Here is a 22,046-nt window from a genome sequence, read left to right on the forward strand (position 1 = left end):
CTGGAGAGGTTGTGGAGGAAGAGGAACATTACTGCATTGCTGGTGGGATTGCAAACTGGAGTGTTATTTTCTTCTCCTGTTTCAATAGAAGTTTCTTGCTCCAAACTTCCCCCTAGCCTGACAAGTGAGAGGCATCTGGAAAAGAGGGAAAGGCTCTAGCAACTAATCCTTAATCTCCTGCTGTTTTAGGATGAGGTGCTAAGTGCCAGAAACTGCAGTCTCTGCCCTCAGAGGATCACAGAAGGCAGGTCAGCTACAATAGCATACTAACTTAGATAAGTAAACTCCTTATTATACAGCAACCCTAAATTTCCCTAAGTCTTAGCCTCCACCTATGCTCTCCCCCCTCTGTTGCCTCAAGAAGAACCGACAAGAAAGAAGAAACACACTGTTGGGGCTGCCCCACCCCTACCAGCAACTGAACCTGAGCTTCACACTGCTAGGCAAACCCCTTACCATTAAGCTATATCTTATCTCTAAAGGAGCATTCTTGAAGTTCTATGGTATCTATGTATGACTCTGATTTCTTCTTTCTTCGATTACTATTTTATAGACATGGCAAATGGAATAGATGCACAGCATTCTTTGTCATGCCTTTGAATCTCCTGTCTGAGGACTCATTGCTCCATTCATCCTTGACATCCTTCAAAGCTCAGCTTGTCACCACTTCAGAAAAGCCACTGCTACCATGAGAACTCCTATCTTTACCTTCTGTTCTACTCTCTACAGTTCCCATCTCTACCTTTTGATCTTAGACTGCAAGTGAGGCAAAGACTAGAAGCCCCTACTTAGTAGTATCTGATAAATATCAGTATGTGTTTTAAGTCAAAATATATTTGAGCTTGAACCTGGCATAGTGGCACATTTGTGAGATCCCAGCATTTGGGTGGCAGAAGCAGGAATTCCATCCACAAAACTCAAGTAAAAAGGTGAAGGGTGTGGTGGACAACATTGTGGGAGAAAAGACAGGTGATACCTGGGGCTTGCTGGCCAGTAAGCCTAACTTAAACAGGGAGGTTCAGGTCAGTGAGAGGCCGTGTCTTAAAAACCAAGGTGGATGTTCCAGGCAGAAGACCCAAGTTGTCCTCTGATCTCTCCATATACCTGTAGGCACAGTTATGTACATAACTGTCCATACTTTGGTATATAGTCTTTGAGCATAAGTCATTTGCATGACTTCTGAAGTCATCTGAATGCTATCCAACTGGGTAGTTCAAGTTTCCTTATTGTTTCTCATATTCTGCTGTGTTTCAAATGTTAATTAATGTCTATCTGCAACTGCCTTTCCCCAGAATCCAACTAAAGATTATTTGGTGGTTTATTGTTATTCCCAGGATTCTGGAAATGTGGAAAAACAGGGTTCTTCGGGGCAGAGATAAACAGACACTTTATCCTCTTAACCCACTGACCAACGCTGCAGGGAGCAAGAGGACACAGAGGTTTATGGGAATTGTAGTTTTAGGATGATGGTCCCATGACCCTCCCTGTCTCCTGTCACAGTCATCTAATCTGCTCAGACAGAGGTAATCTCCTGGTACTTGCCTGTGAGAGCTAGACCCAGCTCTGCAATGTAAATCTGGAGACCTCAACACAGATGAGGTTTTGCTTGGGAATAGTTTCAGACATTCTGAGAGTTCCCAAGAGGGGCTTCCCCATCTACTCCAGCACCTAAGCCTGTGAGCCAGGCCTAGACTCCAAACATGGACCAGTGAAGTGACAGACAGGGTGTGTGAGGTAGAAAAGTAAATCCATCTGGAATGTTGATACTAGATAGGGGATGGATAACACCAGAAGCTCCTGCTGGTATTCTCAGAAGCAGACAGCCATCTGTAAGACAGTTTTTCATTTCCTCTGATAAGTGTAAGCACCTCAAGGACACTTGTTTCTTAGTTTAGCTAAACATGCCATTAAGCAGGAAAAAAGAAAGGCATTCATATAGATGGGTATCCCAGGACACAAACAAATAGGTAAGAGAAGAATATGGCTACCAATAAGGTTTTGATCCCTGTCTCTGATACTATCTAACTTTCTATTTACCCAGAATTGCCAGTTCCTGCTTAAACCCTCCATGAACCTAGGTAGAGCAGCCTAGGTCTTCATAGGCCAGGATAGCATAAATGTGGGCAGAATCTCACTTTTGAGTGAGTGGATCCTGGAATTTGTGAGATCTCTTCCAGGCTTGCAAGGTCAGAGTGAGGCTGATGAACCTTTCTGTACTCTCCATACCACTCCTGTCTTCTAAGATAGTGATTGACTGGCATTTTAGTGTTGTGCTGTCCAATAGAAAGAGAGTGAAAAACATGTTTGCAGTAACAATAGTAAGGAAAAAGAATCAAGTGAAGCCTATTTCACTGATGTACCTCATTTAAGTCACTGCCTTGGCTGAGGCTAAAACTTCAAGTGTTTAGTTGTTGCTTGTAGTTGATGGCTATAGTACTGTTGTGCCAGGGAAGTGTTAGTGATCCCCCCAAAACAGACAGGAGCCAATCTAATGCAACTCACAGCAAGGTCTTTATTCTATTTGAGCTAGCTCAGCCCCACCCCCATCCCCAATGCACCACTGTCATGCAGGATGGTTTTGGTGGTGGGGGAGCCCCAAATGTCTATCAGGGCAATGCTTTATAGTAAGCAGCAAGCAGGGAGTATGTGTGCAAGCATCCAATTGGAAAGCTACAATGGCCTTTAACATAATTGGCTGGTGCTGGGAGTCATATCATACACTTAACTTCTGCTCCCCTCTGCATTGGTGGTCGTTAGGCAAGGGTACAGGTAGCTTGTAACCCGGGGATGCAGGTTTGTTAGGGGAATAACCTGGAGATACTGGTCTTGTTGAGGGTATAACCTGGAAACGCTGGTCTTGTTAGGGATTAGCCTAGAGACTGGAGCTAGGGTTGGGATTTGGTGGGGGGCAACTTGGAAACTGATGTTAGGTGCCTGTTACTCTACCTGAGTTCAAACTTAGGTCAGGTTCTCTAAAATGGAGTCTGAATTTAAAAGATTTGGCATCTCAGTACTATATAGTACATGGCTAGTAAATTTCAAAAGCTGTGTTTAGCATCAAATAAAGTGAATCTGATTTTCAAAACCAAGTCATAGCCTCTCTGTAGCAAACCATCTCATAAAAAAAATTAGAAAGAAGGAGTTCCAGGGACTTCTGTCACTTAGAACTACAGTTCTTCTGACAAAGACCCCTGCAAGACCTTCAGGGTAGAGATAGAACATTCTAGAAAGGAGAAATATGAAATCTGTCATCCCTGAATAGCAGGGGTCCAACTCAGTAACGCAGGCTTTTGTAGCCATGAGTGTTATAGACCAGTTTGCACTAATATGGAAAGGGATAGTAACTGTTAGGCTGCATAATAACAAGTCACTACTGGAAAGCTGGGAAAAGTGTTGTCTCAAAAGAACAGAAGAAGATGAAGAGAACCAGCTGGTGAATCCTAAAATGGGAAATAGGTATTTCCTTCATTCTTCATCACTCTTTCTAGCTGTTAAGCTCTTATCCTATCCCAAGCTCATCACCACATATGAAAGTTCTGATCTTCGTCCTTTCATTGGGGCTCTGAGAGATCCTTGGGTCACCCTGGTCCCAATGAAAGAACAAAGATAATACTAGTTCTGTGTCCCTTGCCCAGATACAAACTTGGCAAGATCTGGTCTACAACTAAGGTCAGAGCCTCTGAGGTGTTAAGGTTTTTGTTCATGAGAACCTGTCTTTTCCCCCTGAAGTGCTCAATCTATGATGCACTTGAGGTATGCTTGTTCCTTTTGAGAAATATTGATTGATTTTCTTCCTCCTGATTTCCTCCCATTTTACATAGCTTTCTGCTGACTCTGTCCCATTTCTTCCCTACATAATGTATATAAGATGTTGTACTTGTTAATAAATTAGCTTGGCATAAGCCATCAGCTTATATAAGACCTCCAGTTCCCAACTTTCTTATCTTCTTCATTCTCTTATTCATTCCCAGTGCTGCTTCTCCCAGGGCCCTGTCACTTAAGAACCACCTGCTGATCCAGGTCATTTCCTCTTTCCTGAACATAAAGCACCAGAATGATAGTAGATGAACCATTTTCTATGTCCGAAGCACAAGAATTCTGAGCCTAAAGTGAGTGACTCTGTACAGTCCGGGGCAGAACCAGAAACCAAGCACGACACTATTTATATTGTCCCATTGCTTTGCCAAAAGGTCAGTGTCGTTCGTTTGTTTGTTTATGTTTTAAACCAAGAGCAATTGAGGGGTGGGGGCAAAAGGGCCAGAAATTCTAAGCCGGCCTCAGCTATCTAGTATATTTGAGATGAGACTGAATGATGAGACCCCATCTTTAAAAAAAAAAAGCAACATTAGAATAAGTCTTAGGGTTTCTGTACCTGTGAAGAGATAGCATGATCACAGCAGCTCTTAAAAAAGGAAATGTTTAATTGGTCTGGCTTAGAGTTCCCAGGTTCATTCCACTGTCATCATGGTGGGAACCATGGCAACACACAGACAGACATGGTGCTGGAGAGGTAGTGGAGTGTTCTACAACTAGCTCAGTAGACAGCAGGAAGAGGGTTAGACATTAGACTTGTCTTGCGCGTCTGTCTGGGACCTCAAAACCCACCCACAGGGACACATTTTCCCCATCAAAGCCACACCTACTCCAACAAGGCCATACTTCCTAACAGTGCCACTCCCTATGGGCCTACGGGGGCCATTTTCATTCAAACTACCACTGAATGAAAAGTTTAGAGTTGTCTTTCTGTGATAAAATAGTCCTTCTTGAGAGCTTTGTGGATATTCCAACTCAGAGTATAAAGATACTAAAAACTCCCACATCCACCCTCTCCCCACTCCCCTTTGCCTCTATGAGGGTGCTATTCCACCCACCCACCCACTCCCACTCCACGGCTCCAGCATCTCCCCACCCAGGGGCATCCAGCCTCCACAGGACCAAGGGCCTCCACTCCTATTGATGTCAGACTAGGCCATTCTATGCTACTTATGTATCTGGAGCCATGGATCCTTCCTTGTACACTCCTTGGTTGGTGGGCTAGTCCCTGGGGGCACTGGATGGTCCAGCCAGCCAACATTGTTCTTCCTATGGGGTTGCAATCCCTCTCCACTCCTCCAGTCCTTCTGCCAGCTCCCCCAACAGGGTCCCTGAGTTCAGTCTGATGGTTGGCACATGCAGAATCCACATCTGCATTGGTCAGTTACTGGCAGAACCTCCCAAGAAACAACCACACCAAGTTCCCATCTTGCAAGTGCCTCTTGGCAACAGCAATAGTGTCAGGGTTTAGTGTCTGCAGACAGGGTGGCCCTTCCTTCAGCCTCTGCTCTATTTTTTGTCCCTGTCTTTTCTTTGGATGGGAACATTGAACTGGGAACTGGGTTAAAAACTTCGAGATGGGTTGCTGGTCCCATCCCTTGACTGGGGGCAGTGCCTATCTACTGGAGGTGGTTTCTACAGGTTCGATCTCCCTTTCGCTGCCCAAATTTCAGCTAAAGTCATCCCCATTGGGTCCTGGGAGCCTATCGATGTCTGTGACCCTCCAGTGGCTACCCCCAGTTCCTCATCCCCCACTTATACATATTTTTATTCGATTTCCTGACCCTTTGTACCTCTCTCCTGTCCCCTCCAGTACCTGATACTGCCCCCTTTATTTCCTCCCCTTCCTCTCTCCCAGGTCGGATGTGGGAGTGGGATTGTGGAGGGGTAACTAGGGAGGGGGATATCATTTGATATGTAAATGAATGGAATGGTTAATAATAATAATAATAATAATAATAATAATAATAATAATAATAATAAATAAGATACTGAAAACTCAGTAAGAAAGCTGAGTGGTGTGTGTGACAAGATTTATTTTAATGAAGATAAAGAGTTTCATCTCTTGGTGGCTAAGCTTATTTTAACTGGTTCTCTGTTGTTTTTAGTTTTTATCAGTCTAGAAGGAACTTGTGTTGCTAATAAATCAACAAAAAGCAGTTTAACTTTACTTGAAAAAGTGAAGGCCTACAGGAGAGAAGTGTGCATTCTGCTGCCACTGCTCTGTGTGGGGCCTCCTATCCCTTCTCAGGGTGACAGGGACTGTCTATTTACTATATAAAATTCATTGTATCATTTGATAACATTGTCCCACACTTGGTAACAGTATTTAATACCTCTTTACAAAAGATAAACTGTTTTTAAAACCCTTTTTAAAAACTTTCCAGGACTGATAACTTCCAGTTTGCAAGATGTCATTCACCCTATAATATATTGCAAAGATATCAATGAGAACTGAATAAAACAAATCAATAATTATTTTTTTAAAAAAAAATCACAAAATTAGAACAGGGAGATACAAGTAACTGAAACAATAATAGTTTCCCTTGTATTTTCCCCTGACGGGAACCCCAATGACTGACACAATAACCAACACAACAGAATTCATGGAATTCTTGCTCATGGGATACCCAAGATGAGCAGGTGCTGCAGACATTGTGTGCCACACTTTTCTTCTTGATTTACCTGGGACCACTAGTGGGAAACTTCCTCATTATCACCATTACTACCTTCGACCAGCATCTCCAGTCCCCTATGTATGTCTTTCTGAAGAATTTGTCCCTGATTGATATCTGTTATATTTCTGTCACTGTTCCCAAATCCATAGTGAACTCTGTGACTAACACCCATTCCATCCCTTTCCTGGGATGTGTTTTACAAGTTTTCTGTGTTATATTTCTGGCAGGCACTGAGTTTGCCCTGCTTTTGCTGATGTCCTATGACCGCTATGCTGTCATTTGCTTTCCCCTGCACTATGAAGCCATAACAAATCAAGACGCCTGTTTTCAGATGGTGGCAGCAGCGTGGCTCAGTGGGTGTATCTATGGGTCGGTTCATGCCACAGGAATGTTCTCTGTACATTTCTTGGCCCAAGTGTAGTGTATCAATTCTTCTGTAATATCTGTATCAATTCTTCTGTGATATCTGTATCAATTCTTCTGTGATATCGCATCACTTCTTAGACTTGCTTGTTTTGGAGACCAAATTCTAGAAGATGTGTTTATTATTACTAGCTGTTGCTTCACCTTCACGCGTTTTACATTGGTGGTTCTTTCCTATGTTCACATTTTCACTGTAATTCTGAGAATTTCTTCTATACAAGGAAGGTTTAAATTTTCTCTCCTTGTATATCCCATCTTACCTTGTTTCTATCTCCTGGATTTGCTGCATATCTAGGCTCAACAGCAAAATCCCCACCATCACTGAACCTCTTTATATCAGTGTTCTACTCTCTGTTACCTCCCAGCCTGAATCCTGTAATTTATAGCTTTAGAAATTCAGATGTAAAAGTGGCCCTACATAACATTTTTGGTGAAAAAAAAAATGGCTACATACCTCTAAATCTTGAAATCTTCATAGCTATTATGAAACAAACTGTATAAAATTATCTGGCAATCAAAACCTATAATAAAATTATTTGGTATATGCTTTAGTGACTTGCTCTAACAAGAGCAACAAAAAAGATTCACTTTATAATGTTATATGGGGCTGAACATTAAAAGATTTTAAAATGACAAATTCAGTGGAAATCATCCAAATATTATGTCTCTATCAATAGATTATAGGTTTAGAATAACATTTTTCATTTCATAGCCATATATTTGCCATACCAGTCTCATTAGATTTGGTTTTCTTTTTTGATAGTGTATCTCAAATATAAATATTTTATGATACATTCTTTTAGCCATTTTCCTAATTTTATCTATGTGACAGTTATAATAAAAGTTCCTAGAGTGAAGAAATTCTAGAGCATGGGAGATCTTTCCATCTTCTGAGGTCTTCTTCGATTTCTTTCTTCAGAGACTTGAAGTTCTTGTCATACAGATCTTTCACTTGTTTGGTTAGAATCACACCCAGATACTTTATATTGTTTGTGACTATTGTGAAGAGTGTCATTTCCCTAATTTCTTTCTCAGCTCATTTATCCTTTCAGTAGAGGAAGGCTACTAGTTTGTTAGAATTAATTTTATATCTGGTCACTTTGCTGAAGTTGTTTATCAGCTGTAGGAGTTCTCTGGTAGAATTTTTTGGGTCACTTATGTATACTATCATATCATCCACAAATAGATATCTTGACTTCCTCCTTCTCAATTTGTTTCCTTTTAGTCTCCTTTTGTTGTCTAATTGCTCTGGCTAGAACTTCTAGGATTATAATTTAATAAATAAGGGGAGAGTGGACAACCTTCCTTGTCCCTGATTTTAGTGGGATTGCTTTAAGTTTTTCTAAATTTCTAAATTCAGTATAGAATTTGAACTTTGTTATGTACATCCATACAATTCAACTATATGTACATACACATAGTTCAGTTATATGTACATAAATGTAATTAAAGTAATATGTATTTCTTTATTTATATTTTATTTTATTTTTGTTGATTATTTTATTTATTTACATTTCAAATGTTGTCTCCTCCTTAGTCTCCCATCTGCCATCTCCCCTCCCCCTCCCCTGTCCTACCCAGGTCCTTCCCTCCCTTTACCTCCCTTGATTATTATTATTGTTCCCCCTTCTAAGTGACATTGAAGCATCCACATTTTGGCCTCCCTTCTTGTTAAGCTTCATATAGTTTGTGAGTTCTATCATAGGTATTCTGAACTTTTGGACTAATATCCACTTATCAGCAAGTATATACCATGTGTGTCCTTTTTGGGTCTGAGTTACTTCACTGAGGATATTTTCTAGTTCCATCCATTGCCTGCAAAATTCGTGAAGTTGTCTTTAATAGCTGAGTGGTATGCCATTGTGTAAATGTACCACATTTTCTGAATGTCCTTTGTTGAAGGACATTTGGGCTGTTTCTAGCTTCTGGCTATTATAAATAAGGCTGCTATGAACATAGTGGAGCATGTGTCCTTTTTATATGTTGGAGCATCTTTTGGGTATATGCCCAGGAGTGTATAGCTGGGTCTTCAGGTAGAACTACTTCCAATTTTCTGAGGAACCCCCAGATTGGTTCAACTGGTGGCCTGAATGTAGAAGAATGCAAATTGATCCATTCTTATCTCCTTGTACAAAGTTCAAATCCAAGTAGATCAAAGACCTCCACATAAAACCAGATATGTTAAATCTAATAAAAGAGAAAGTGGGAAAGAGCCTTGAGTAAATAGGCACAGGGGAAAATTTCCTGAACAGAACAGCAAAACCTCAGGCTGTAGGATCAAAAATTGACAAATGGGACCTCATAAAACTGAAAAGCAAAGGCAAAGGACACTGTCAATAGGACAAATTGGCAACCTACAGATTGGGAAAAGATCCTTACTAACCCTACATCTGATAGAGGGCTAATGTACAAAATATACAAATAACTCAAGAGTTAGACTCCAGAAAGCCAAATAACCCAATTAAAAAATGGAGTACAGAGCTAAACAAAGAATTCTCAGCTGAGAAATCTTGAATGGCCAAGAAGCACTAAAGAAATGTTCAACATCCTTAGCTATCACAGAAATGCAAATCAAAACAACCCTGAGATTCTACCTTATGCCAATAAGAATGGCTAAGATCAAAACCTTGGGTGACAGCAGATGCTGGTGAAGATATGAAGAAAGGGGAACACTCCTCTGTTACTGCTGGGATTGCAAGCTGGTACAACCACTTTGGAAATAATATGTATTTCAGTAAAATGTTAGAAAATGTAAAGGCAAATATCAAACCACATAAAGGTTGTTTGGGTTTTTTATTCTAATTTCACTAATTACACTCTAAATGACATTAATTTCTTATGTCTCAATTTCTTAATTTTCATTTATATGATTTTAAAATTATGGACTTGCAGGAATTTTCATAAGAGCAAGTATTTTATTGTATGTTATACAAGCTAACATTATGACATGCTTTCAGAAATGATAAGTGGTATGGGTATTAGTTGTCCCTATAATAAGTCAGAATCTTTATTCCTTTTCTGCTATTTCTTATTTTAGTATAACAAAAACACAATCTGAAGTACATCACCAAATATAACAGCAATATTTCCCTGTCTTGGTGTTTTATGTTAGTCACAGAAAGCCAGATGCCTGACCAGTATTGGGATGTGACTCATATATGTCCACACAGTCTTAGATCATAGTTCTAGGGCAGTGTCAGGCAAAATTTCATTTTTGAAGCTTATAAGCACAGATTACTATTTTTTAAAATGGGTGTTATTATTTGAATTTTGTTTTGTTTTGCTTTCAAATCTTTACTCTAGGACTTCTTTTCCAGTTGCCTGAGTGAGCAAACTCTTCTTGTTAAAACAGAACCTCTGGGAATAAATCTCTGATGACCAATGCCACGGGAACTATATATTCTTTATTCTTACCTCTTGCAAAATTGGGCTGTGGAAATTTTGTGTGTACATAATTTACTGCAGAGTTGAAGAGGAACTCAAGGGTCAGCTAGAAAGGGAAGGAGAGACACTACATATTTAGGTGAGGTCTTTTTTATAGAAAATATAATGCTTTCTCAAAGACCCTGTGGCCAATTAAGTATATTTGAATTTCAGTTAAATAGATGGAGCTTCTGATTCAATCATTCTTTGCTGAGAATAACAATTGATTCACGAACATAACAGACTTCAATCCAAATTCATTGGAGAAACAATGTCCTCTAAACTATTAATAACTGTAAAACTGAGACTGGGCTTACTGTATGCCAGGATTCTGAAACATACTTTCCCCTACTAAATGCTTTAGTCTTCACAGTGAGCCATCACTTTTAATATCCACACCTGACAGGTCAAGATACCAGAAAAGTGGTAATACTAAGGCCAGGGTTTTTGATACCAGGGTCTTATTATCTCAGATACTAGTACACTGAACTCTTTCACCATTTCATATCTCTACTTTGCGTGTTAGAGGTTCCTAGTAATATATAAGCAAAGTAGAAAACAGTAGCCAAAATTTTTCAAAATTGCAAACATCCGCATGCATACAAATACCTACTTCATAAATACACAGCTTCATCACTTATTGTTTTAAAAAATGATATCTCACTATACCACAAAATCTCAATTTACTGAAGTACAAGTGTTTCTTAAGAGAAGGTACTAAATTAAATTATGTTTTATGTGGTATTTGTATAATAGTTCATGAAGAAGTGTGTATCAGAGATGGAAAACGTAAGAGAAAAATAGTTTAACAAACACATATTCAAGAAAGAGCACATTAATTACAATGAAAAGATCTAATTTTATAAGAAACTTATGTACTATGTTATTATGTTATGTACATAAGTTATGTATATAGTTTGATTTATTTTTGTCTTATATCTTTAAAAAATTCATTAGTTTCTCTAGAATGTATCCAATAAATATTTTTATGGAATGAATAATACCTCTCATGATATACACAGCATAGCTTATGGATCTTGTGAATATGTCATGTTACCTTATAAAAGGAGATTTTCAGACACAGTTATGAAGAATAGGGAAATGAGATTATTGTGACCTATCTAGAAGGATCTGCGGTCATCATAAGGGACCTTATAAGGATTAAAAGGATGAACAGATACAAAACATGAAAGACAAAAGACCAGAGACCAGAAAGGTTAGAAAGAGTGTATGCTAAGCTGCCAACTTAGGAAATAGAAGACCACACACCAAGCAATATAAGATGTTCTTAGAAGTGGAGATTTCTCCTTTAGCTCTTTAAACGGAAAAAGGAGTGTGCAGTACTGAGGCTCATTCTGTAGTCATGTCTTCTAGAAAGATAGAGGTTTTTGTCTGAAGCTTTTAAATCTAAGATATGTTATAGCATCAGTTTGAAATTGAGTATTGGAACATGGGACTCTAACTGAAATTATTTTGCACAGTACTTTTAATTTGCCAGCATCTCCATAGTGTACTCAATATACCAATTCTTAAAATGTATAACTGAATCAATAGTTATATCTCATGTATCCTCATGTCTGTCTTTGTGCTCTTTTTATGTTTCTGGGGATTGAATTTAGAACCTTGGGACTACTATGCAAACACTTTACTATTGAAGTATTGTACTATACTTTACTACAGGTATTGAGCTATACCTGTAGCCCTTATTTTTGCAGTTTAATTTTGAAACTTATCCATATTTTTATGAATTAAGAATAAAGTAATTACATGATTTAAAATACCTCATAGTTTCATGTCCTTTGCATTGCTGATAAGATAAGATGAGCATAATATTGATGTATTCATAGATGCTGATTCTTTGTATTACAATACTTATTTGTTTCCAATTCCTTTCTCCTGCAGCTACGCCTATTCCTGTTTTTCATGCATATGGGACACAGTAGATCAAGTTATAAACAATGATTCTCATGCTACACAAAAGTCTATAATCTAATTTAATCCGATAAAGGTAGTAAAGTATGAAATTTTTCTTCTTGTTGTTTCTCCTCTTTCTCTTCCATCCTTTGTGGCTCTGGTTATAAAATGACAAATTTTACACATGTCTCAGAGTTTATTCTACTTGGATTCAAAGGAGGTCCTGGTATACAAGTGTTCCTATTTCTGATTTTTTTACTTTTGTATATTATAGCAGTGGTGGGGAATTTGGGCATGATTATAATTATCAGGATGGATGCACACCTCCATACTCCTATGTATGCCTTCCTCCAGAGCCTTTCCGTTTTGGACATCTGCTATTCTTCCACAATTGCTCCTAGAGCTCTGGTAAACTGCTTGAAGCAGGACCATACAATATCCTTTGGTGGGTGTGCTACACAATTCTTTTTTTTGTCTCTTTTTGGTACCACAGAAGCTTTTCTCCTGGCTGCCATGGCCTATGACCGCTTCATTGCCATCTGTAACCCTCTTCTATACTCTGTGAGTATGTCTCACTGGGTCTGTGGATTGTTAGTATCTGGGTCCTATTCATGGGGTGCAGTGAATGCTGTCACTCAAACCACAATGACCTTCACTTTGTCTTTTTGTGGGTCCAATGAGATCAATGACTTCTTCTGTGACGTCCCACCACTCTTATCACTCGCATGTTCAGACACCTTTATAAACCAGCTGGTGCTTCTTGCTTTATGTGGTTCCATTATTGTCAGTACCTTCTTGACTGTTTTTGTTTCATACGTCTATATCATTTCAACAATATTGAAGATCCACACAGTGCAGGGACGCCAGAAAGCTTTCTCCACATGTGCCTCCCACTTGATTGGTGTCTGCTTGTTTTTTGGTACTGTTTTCTTTATGTATGCACAGCCCAGTGCTGTCTCCTCCATGGAGCAGAGCAAAGTGGTGTCTATCTTCTACACTATTGTCATTCCCATGTTGAACCCCCTCATATACAGCCTGAGGAACCAAGATGTCAAGCAAGCACTGAAAAGAAGCAAGCAGAGATTTTCTTCCTGATTCTCTGGATGTAGGTCTCACAAACTAACCTAGACTTTACTCTAATTCATTGTTACTCTCATGATTTATACTCTAGTAATGGTTCCTTTTATGAAGTCTTTGATTTAAGAGAGAGAATATATTTTATTTTTATATATTTATCAATAAATGAAATCATGGCTGATAAGAAATAAAATGTAAAACTGAAAGAATGGATAATTGCATTGGTATGTGTTTATTTTGCCTCATATACAGGAGCTTAATCAAACTTCATAATAAAATGATTATACAATCAGAAAATATTTATCTTGAATGCAAATCATGAAGTAGTAAAACAGATCTTTCCAAAATTAAAGAAACTCAAAATGCTTCAATACAAACTATTTAGCAATATATAAATTAGCTATTCATATTTTAATATTAAAATTAATAATAAATTAGACAAATTCCATTGATAAATTGTTTGAAGTAGCTTTTATGGAGCCTAATCAACATGCAATCTAGCAATTTATTCAACTGAAGTATTAAAATACATTGTGTTTTAACACATGTGTATACTTGCATGATCATCCCATAGTAAAGATAACAAGTGTGCACTGTGCCATGCATTTCCTTAGCAATTTACTGAGAAACCAGATTGAGTCAGTTAGCTAGAAGAGGAGTTTGAGCCAGAATAGCTGAGATGAAGCAGCCAGGCAGAGTTCAGAAAGAACTAGAAAAGGTGAGCTTACTCAGCAATTTCAGAGACTGAGAACATTACAGGCCTAGATTAGATTGTACAGAGGCTAGAAGCTTCCAGAACCAGGCCTAGGACAGCAGACTGAGGCAGTAATCTTCCAAGACAATTACATCTGGAGAATAAGTTATCTTTACAATATCCTTTGTGAACTATAAAATAATCTTCTCAGGATGAAGCTTGTCATTTCATTATTTTTAACTGTTGGGATCCAAGAGTCACCCTACAACCCACATGAACACCAACCTCAGTCAGATAGGGATGGTTTATTGAATGAACACTTTAGCACTGATCAGGGCCAAAACTTGGAATTTGGGGCTGAAGCTACAACCTCAAACATTCCTCAGGGCCAGCTCATAGAGGGAAAAAAGCACACAAGCTCATGAGCAGGTGACGGAAGAGCTGCCTAGCGGTCAGCTCAGCTGGAGCTATGTCAGCTAGCCACTCTGAACGGTTCTAACTGAACCTTATTCTGATCGGTCCTGAGTGGAGCTCACGGTTGTCAGGTTTCTACGCAAACCTCAGAACCTACAGAACATAACTGAGCTTTATTCTGATCGGTCCTAAGTGGTCATCATGACCCTGCTCTGAGTCGAGTTATATTTTGTGTCAATGACTGGCAGGCATATTATAGCAACATAAAATAACTGGCAGGCATGGACCAAAATGGCTACAGCTGTTCTGGGGGTAGGAGGCAGACCTCAATATTACAACACCCTTATAAAAATGGAAGTCTAATTGAGTGCAGTGCATTAATTTGTTCATGTTTTGGTTGTTCTTCCATTATCTTACATGAGAGACTTTTGCTGCTGGCACTGTGGTGCATTCTTACAATCTGATCACTCAGAAAGCTGAGGTAGAGGGTTATGAGTTTGAAGATAGGCTGGTTATCATACAGACACTGTCTCAAAAATGAGATATAACTTTTAAAAGATCTTTGCTCAATTCAAAAATCACAAAAACTTCCTGCTATTTATTTTTACAGATTTATAATTTCATGTTGATGATTGGTTCAAAAATAATGTTATGTTTTAGTTTTAAATTAAAATTTAATTTTATGAACCTAGCTCAAATTTTCACTTTTTGTGTGACTTTAAATGTTTCTGAGGGGCTGGTGAGATGGCTCAACGGGTAAGAGCAATGTCTGCTCTTCCAAAGGTCATGAGTTCAAATCCCAGCAACCACATGGTGGCTCACAACTACCCATAATGAAATCTGATGCCCTCTTCTGGTGCGTCTGAAGACAGCTACAGTGTACTCATTTATAATAATAAATAAATCTTAAAAAAAAAATTACCCGCTGGGCAGTGATGGTGCACACCTTTAGTCCCAGCACTTGGGAGGCAGAGACAGGTGGATTTCTGAGTTCAAGGCCAGTCTGGTCTACAGAGTGAGTTCCAGGACAGCCAGGGCTGCACAGAGAAACCCTGTCTCAAAAAAAAAAGTTTCTGAATTATTTATGGAAACTTGAATTGTTTAATTTTTCTACTGAATTATTTTTTGGCTATTTCTTAACGTTGGTTATATCTATAAGAATAAAGGGTTTGTTTCCAGGAGATTTTACTATTTCTCTTAATGTATTTGTCTATCTTTACACTAATACTACACGTTGTAGTTTTGATTTTAGGAGATTTTTGTTAAGTAAAATGATAGATAATAGCAGCTTCCATTCTAGAAAGGAAGCTGACACATAATTCATAATTCCTTTTAGCTATGAGGTTTATTAGAATGAAAGGGTTCCAAGTCCATGGTGTGGCCTCAAGGTGTGAGAGAGAGCACTAGAAAGAAACAGTACAGGATATGGATATCTATACATGCTAGGGCCTTCAAGAGAAGGGGAGGCTTCCCTTTAAAGTCTGGAGAGAGTTAACAAGAGCAGAGAGATAGTGACATTGAAGGGAATGGTGAGGAGGGGGGAAGAGCTTCTTTAGAGAGCAGCCTCCAGGTCAAATCCAAAGAACAAAAGAGAAGTACAACTTTTTAAAACCTTTTAGGGATTTTATAAAGTTGTACAACATGTGATTCAGGTCAACAAAGCATGTGTAACAAGAAGCATGGAGGACCCTGGTGTCATGAAATGAGAGCTGTTGAATCACAGTCCCTGGTGTCATGAATTGAGAGCTGGTGAGTCACAGCACAGACTGCTTCTAAATGCTGTGTCCCAGAGAGAGCAGTTTTTCATGAGTCTATGCATTTGAAGAACCTTTGGCAGCTGTGTGAAGGTTGTCTTCTCTCTCAGGCTTTTGTCAGCACAGGGTTGTTGAGGTGATGAACTACAGACTACAGAGTGTTTCCTACAGAGGTTTCTTGAATTCTCTGACGACCTTTGTGTTACTTTTTGGAATAATCATATAATTAATGTCTCAATAACACTCTTATCCTCTTGAATTTCCCAATGATCAGGGAGTATTAAGTTAGTTCTCATGTCAGCTTTTCCTGTCTGGGCTCCGGGATAAGGTCTTACTGTTTCTCATGTTTACGACTCGTCTAAAAGTCTGAAACCACCAAGACGGGACTTTATAATCCAAATTTCCTACCTTGGTTTATGCATGAATTTACCTGGTTATTCTGCCATGCCTCCCACCACCACCCAGAGAGCTCAAATTCCCCTGAATTGATTTTACTTCTCTTAAAAATCCTCTTAGATCTTATCTCAAAGTGCTGGGGAGAGACAAAGATCAAGACAGTGTACCAGCAAAAGGTGAGGCAGGACACATCTCTCACTTTCCAGAGACTGATGGATTCTCTTCCCAAATTCAGAAATCCTGAATGAGCTCACAAATTCTGGGAGGAAATGATCCTTATTTTACAATGAGACCATTGAATACTTCAGAGTTGCAAAAGTCAAATAGTTTATTCTGTTGTTCTGCCGGGGAAAACTGGCAAGCATGCTGATTCACACAAGGCAGTAGTTTCTTATAGTCCAAATCCATTTCATGGCTTCCCAGATCCCTTCTTTGCTGAGTTCTCCTACTAAGTACAATTTTTATGCTCCTGTAACACAGTCTCCACCCCAAGTTCCACATCCTCCTAGGGCTCCAAATCACTCTGGTTTCATGATAATGGGCTCAGTTACCTAGCTAACTATAACTTTTCAACGCTAATAGAAACTAAAAAAGTATCCAGGTGCTAGCTAGGGATGACAGGGATTCAGACCTCCTGCCTGTCTGTGATGCATTAATGATCTCTAAATGTCCCCATAGTGAAAATGTACCATAATGAATTTTCTTATAAATTCTATAACCTCATTACCAGTCTGTGGTACCTGGTAGTACCCCAGGAAGAGGCTAAAATAACATAGATGTTACAAAATTTAGATTGCATGAATGCATAATGTGTAGGGATTTTTCCCTGTATATGTTATTTCTCTGAGAAGGAATCTAGATGCTCAAACACATGAATATTAGCACTAGACATCATGATAGGTACCAAAATTAGCAGAGGCATGAGTGATCTGGGTAATAGACTGTTTTATTCCAACTGAAGCATCCAGGGAAAATTGAGAAATTCGTACGAGAGTGCCTGGATTATGGGATAGGTGGCTTATAGGACTAAGGAGAATGAAGAAACCTTGGGAAATCCCTGAGTGGGCTTTTGCTGGCCACATATGGCACTAAGAGAGAGAAGAGTGGGTTTTATTTTTGACCATTTTTTCCTTTGTCCTTGAGATTATAATATAATTACATCATTTCCCCCTTCTCCTTCCTCACCTTCTTATATACCCCTCCTTAGTCTGTCAAATTCGTGACCTCTTTTTTTCATTAATTGGGAGATATAGACATATATTAGATGTAGACACATATGATACATATATACATGCATAATTTTTAAATAACTAGCTTCATAAGCATAATGTTACATGTATGTATGTTCTCAGGGATGACCATAGACAATAAATGAGTGTGCATTTCCTTGGGGAAGGCTATTTCTTCCACTTTCAGCATTGTTAGCTGTCTCTAGTTCTTTGTATAGTTTGAGGCCTTGTGGGATTTTCTCTGTTAACTTTGTCATGTCTATTATTATTGTCCATATTTAGCTCATCTTTTGGCAGCCATGTTGATGAGACTTTATGGATGTAGATTCTGACATTACTAAGAAACATAGCCTCACAGCAAATTCTCTGATCCCCAGGCTCTTGCAATCCTTTTGCCCTCTGTTCTACAATATACTGGAGTTGTTTTGTAGCTATAATCATTGTGACTGGACTCCATAACTGTATTTTTAGTTGCTGGGGTTTTCTGTAATGGTCTATATCTGTTGATCTGTTGCAAAAAGTAAGTTTTCTTGATGATGTATGAAAACTGCACTTATCTGTGGATATAGGACAAATATTTGATGTGTAGTTAGGGGGATTATGCAATTTAGTAAAGTAGGGGGATTTTGATGTGTAGTTAGGGCGATTATGCAATTTAGTAAAGCTTAGGTTCTTATCCGAGATCCATTACTTCAAGTCCAATTTGAGATCTACTGGTTACCACCAAGTTATACATGCCTTAAGGTTATTCTGCTCTGCTGGTCATCGTTGTGGTTTATAGGAATGATAGCTGAGTAGGACTGTTCATTTCTTTCCTCCTTTGGCAGCTTATATTGCACCTTCTGATGCCATGAAAGCTAATTCTCAGGGAGGAGACAATTAATTCAGTTTCAGTTAAAGGTATTTTAGCCTGGCGTCTGAAGTACATGGTATCTTCAGCAATAAGGATTTACCCTCTACTTCACATGAGCAACCAAGGACAATAACAATAGGTCCATTGTTTTAGAAGTCTATTGGGGAACTTTGAACAACAATTCAAAAAAAAAAAGCTTCTCATGACTGGTGTTGGGTTGGGTTTTTATTAGGTGGTCTTTTGCTCTTTGAGGGAGAATTGTCAGCCCAGATAAGAAATTTTCAATTAAATTATACATGTATACTTATGTACAGACTTGCATTATTATAGTTTTAAAGGTCATTGATTAGTAGTATGATCTCATGACTTTTTCAGATATACTTACTATTATTTTTCCATCCTCCTTCTCTTTCTGTCTCTCTCTCTCCCTCTCTCCCTCTTCCTCTCTCTCTTCCTAATTAGAGGCCTCAGTTTAGCATTTTCTTGATCAGATCACTTGTACCATGGTATTTTCCTCTCTATTGCTTCTCCACTCCCTGTCCTAGCAGTGGTCCCTTTTTACATTTCTTGTTTTTGTAGTTACTACAGAATATGTACTCACATCTGAAGATTTAAAGATAGGAGCCTCTAATAGGAAAGAGAAATTTTTATATTTGTTCTTGGTTACCTCGCTCAATATAGTCTTTCCCAGTTTCATCTATTTACCTGCAAAGTTCATGATTTTATTTTTCTTCATAGCTGAAAATGATTTCACAGTGAATATGTTCCACATTTTCATTATCTATTCATCATTTGAAGGATATTTAGGTGTTGAGGGGAAGATTTTTGAATGATCTCTAATGATGTTTTGAAGAAGCCTAATTGAAAGTTAAGCAACTTATTTTTCTTTCAGAATTTTAATATGCAGTTTACTGGGAAGGAGGTAGACAGAGGTTTTGGCTTTGAAGAGTCAAGGCATGGATGCTAAGTGACATGGTGTTAATAAAAAGGATCAGAGAGAGAAAGTTACTTTGGGAGTTGTGATGAATTCGCTACAAGAAAAAAAAGTACATAGAGTCTGGAGATAGATTAGCAGCTTCAGGCTTTAGGCTATGTGTAGCTGTTGATAGGAAGAGGTATGCTTAAAGACCTTTGGCCAGGGAGATAGAGAAAGAGACTGGAAAGAGGGAAGGGATTGGTTAGCCAATCAACCCTGAGAAAAAATGGACTTCAAAGTGTCTTAGACATTTCCAAGGGCTGTTTATTTTCATTATTGCAAAGATCAATGCTTCTAGCCATGAGCCCTGGGGCAAGAAGGTGACCCAGTACCAGAACCTAAAGTGTGCATGGTAATCCCCTCTAGAATATCTAGACATAGCCATAGAATCAGGGAACCTTGAATTGGTCTGGCTGGAACAGATTAGGTCAACCAAGTTGTAGCTCTGAACAGTCTGGTTCTAGGAAAGAGGCAGAAGGAAGGCCTCGTGTCCTGAAAACATCATATTAAAGGGGTGACCTTAAGTGTGAATGCTCATACAGAAGTCAGAATTCCATTAGTGGGTAGAGTGGGACTGAAAACACCTATAAATGGTTTTATAAAACAAAAGTTTGGAAAGAAAAAGAAGAAAGTAGGGGGAATTAGTGAAAGAAAATGGATAAGCAGAACATCTATGGGCTCAAAGCCTGGTGGAGAAAAAAAGAACAAAGCAATTGGGGCTGGAGAATTATTGTTAGCTTACCTTTCAACTCTGTACTAACTAAAATAAGAGATTGCACTGATAGTCAGTCTAGAAAGAAAGCCAAACCTAATTTATAAACCGCCCCCTTGGCTTTGATATTTGTTTGAATGAAAGAGTCTCAAGACCATGACATGGCCTTGATGTGAGAGGAAGAGCATTAGACAGAAACAATTCAATATATGGAGATCTAAACAGGAGGGGGCCTTAAAGGGAATGGAAGACTTTGTTTTAAAAATAGCCTCCATGAGAGGAATGGTAAGGGAGAGGCTTTGGATGTAATCCTTAGAAAATGGAAAATCTAACTTTTTGAAGACTTTTATAGATGGCAGGAAGTTTTATTGGCAGGCACCATGCAGGAAGAGCTAGCAATGGGCAAGTGGGCTCCTTGGAGACAGCCATCTTACTCAGCTATGATAAGTGCACTTTGAAGAGGCACAGCCCGGCTACGGATGTGCCTTCTCATGTTTGTCATTGCCACATTCCTCATTTATTTGGCTTGGTGTGAAGCCCTCACTGCCTATAACCTGGTGTGTTTACTTCTGGACAAGTTTCCTGAGGATCGACATGAAGATTAAATTTCTTGAGAATGCTGTTTAGATGTTTAGTGGAATTCCTGATTTGATTTAAGTAATTTTAGGAAGCTATCCTGATTTAAATAATTTTGTAAAGTTAGCATAGTTGATAGAAAGTTTAAAGTTAGAATTGAGAATGGAATATGTCCCTTCTTCATCGAATGGCAAGAGCCGCATGAGTTAGTGAAAAAAGCATAGTGATCATGTAATTGTACTAGCAAGAAAAGTAGGATTGGGACAAGTTAATGACGAAAGAAAGTATTCACTCTACATTGGGCCTGAGTTCCTTGATGTTGTGATCTAGAGTTGTGGTAACAGGTTATCAGTTTGCACTATGCAATAAAAAGGTTATGAATAAAGAACAAACAATTCTATTAGGAATATAAGAACAGAGAACGAATGATTAGCCAGTCTAGGTGATCAAGACTTCAAAAATAAGATGCAAAAAACATGACCTGTTCCTTAGTAAGTACAGATTGGATTGTTGTCAACAAAGCACAGGGAGAAACTTGCTAGTATAGGCTTGGACTGCTTAAACTTTGTTACTTTATGACAAAAGAATAATTGCTTTAGGGTTGCAATCAGCCTGTGGAAAGAAAGATGGATAAGAATTGTTTAGTTGGATATGTTTCAAAATAAGAATATACAATCAATAATTCTGTTGTAATTTCCTCTTGTGTGATAATTTTAATCTATTTTTGAAGAATATGTTTTTGTGGTTATTGTTTTTAGAAAATGTATAACTTGTGGCTATGAGGTAATTTTGTTTCTAAATAGAAAAACTTTGTTCTAAGTTCCTCTCTCTCTCTCTCTCTCTCTCTCTCTCTGTGTGTGTGTGTGTGTGTGTGTGTGTGTATGTGTGTGTGTGTATGTGTGTATGTGTGTGTGTGTGTGTGTGTGTGTGTGTGTGTATGTGTGTGTGTGTGTGTATGTGTGTGTATGTGTGTGTGTATTTTCCTCCTTTTCTCTTTTCTAATTGCTTGATGCCATAGGCGGCAGCTCCCATCAGTCACTACCTGCTCCAACACCAGTCAGCCTCTTAGTGCTGACCCGTGTCAGCTCCTTTCAACACTGACCCCAGTCACAGA

The 22,046-nt window shown here is 38.7% G+C and overlaps 1 protein-coding gene and 1 pseudogene across 1 annotated transcript; both read left to right on the forward strand.

Moving 5' to 3' along the window:
* Nucleotides 1-6,386: 6,386 nt before the first annotated feature.
* On the forward strand, nt 6,387-7,415 carry LOC116081545 (annotated as a pseudogene).
* Nucleotides 7,416-12,419: 5,004 nt separating this feature from the next.
* Nucleotides 12,420-13,346, forward strand: LOC116082328 (olfactory receptor 12-like). The gene has a single exon (XM_031359217.1). The coding sequence runs from the start codon at nt 12,420-12,422 to the stop codon at nt 13,344-13,346; it is 927 nt and encodes a 308-aa protein (XP_031215077.1).
* Nucleotides 13,347-22,046: the final 8,700 nt, after the last annotated feature.

Source organism: Mastomys coucha, unplaced genomic scaffold (genome assembly GCF_008632895.1).
Source record: "Mastomys coucha isolate ucsf_1 unplaced genomic scaffold, UCSF_Mcou_1 pScaffold7, whole genome shotgun sequence".
NCBI classification, from domain to species: domain Eukaryota; kingdom Metazoa; phylum Chordata; class Mammalia; order Rodentia; family Muridae; genus Mastomys; species Mastomys coucha.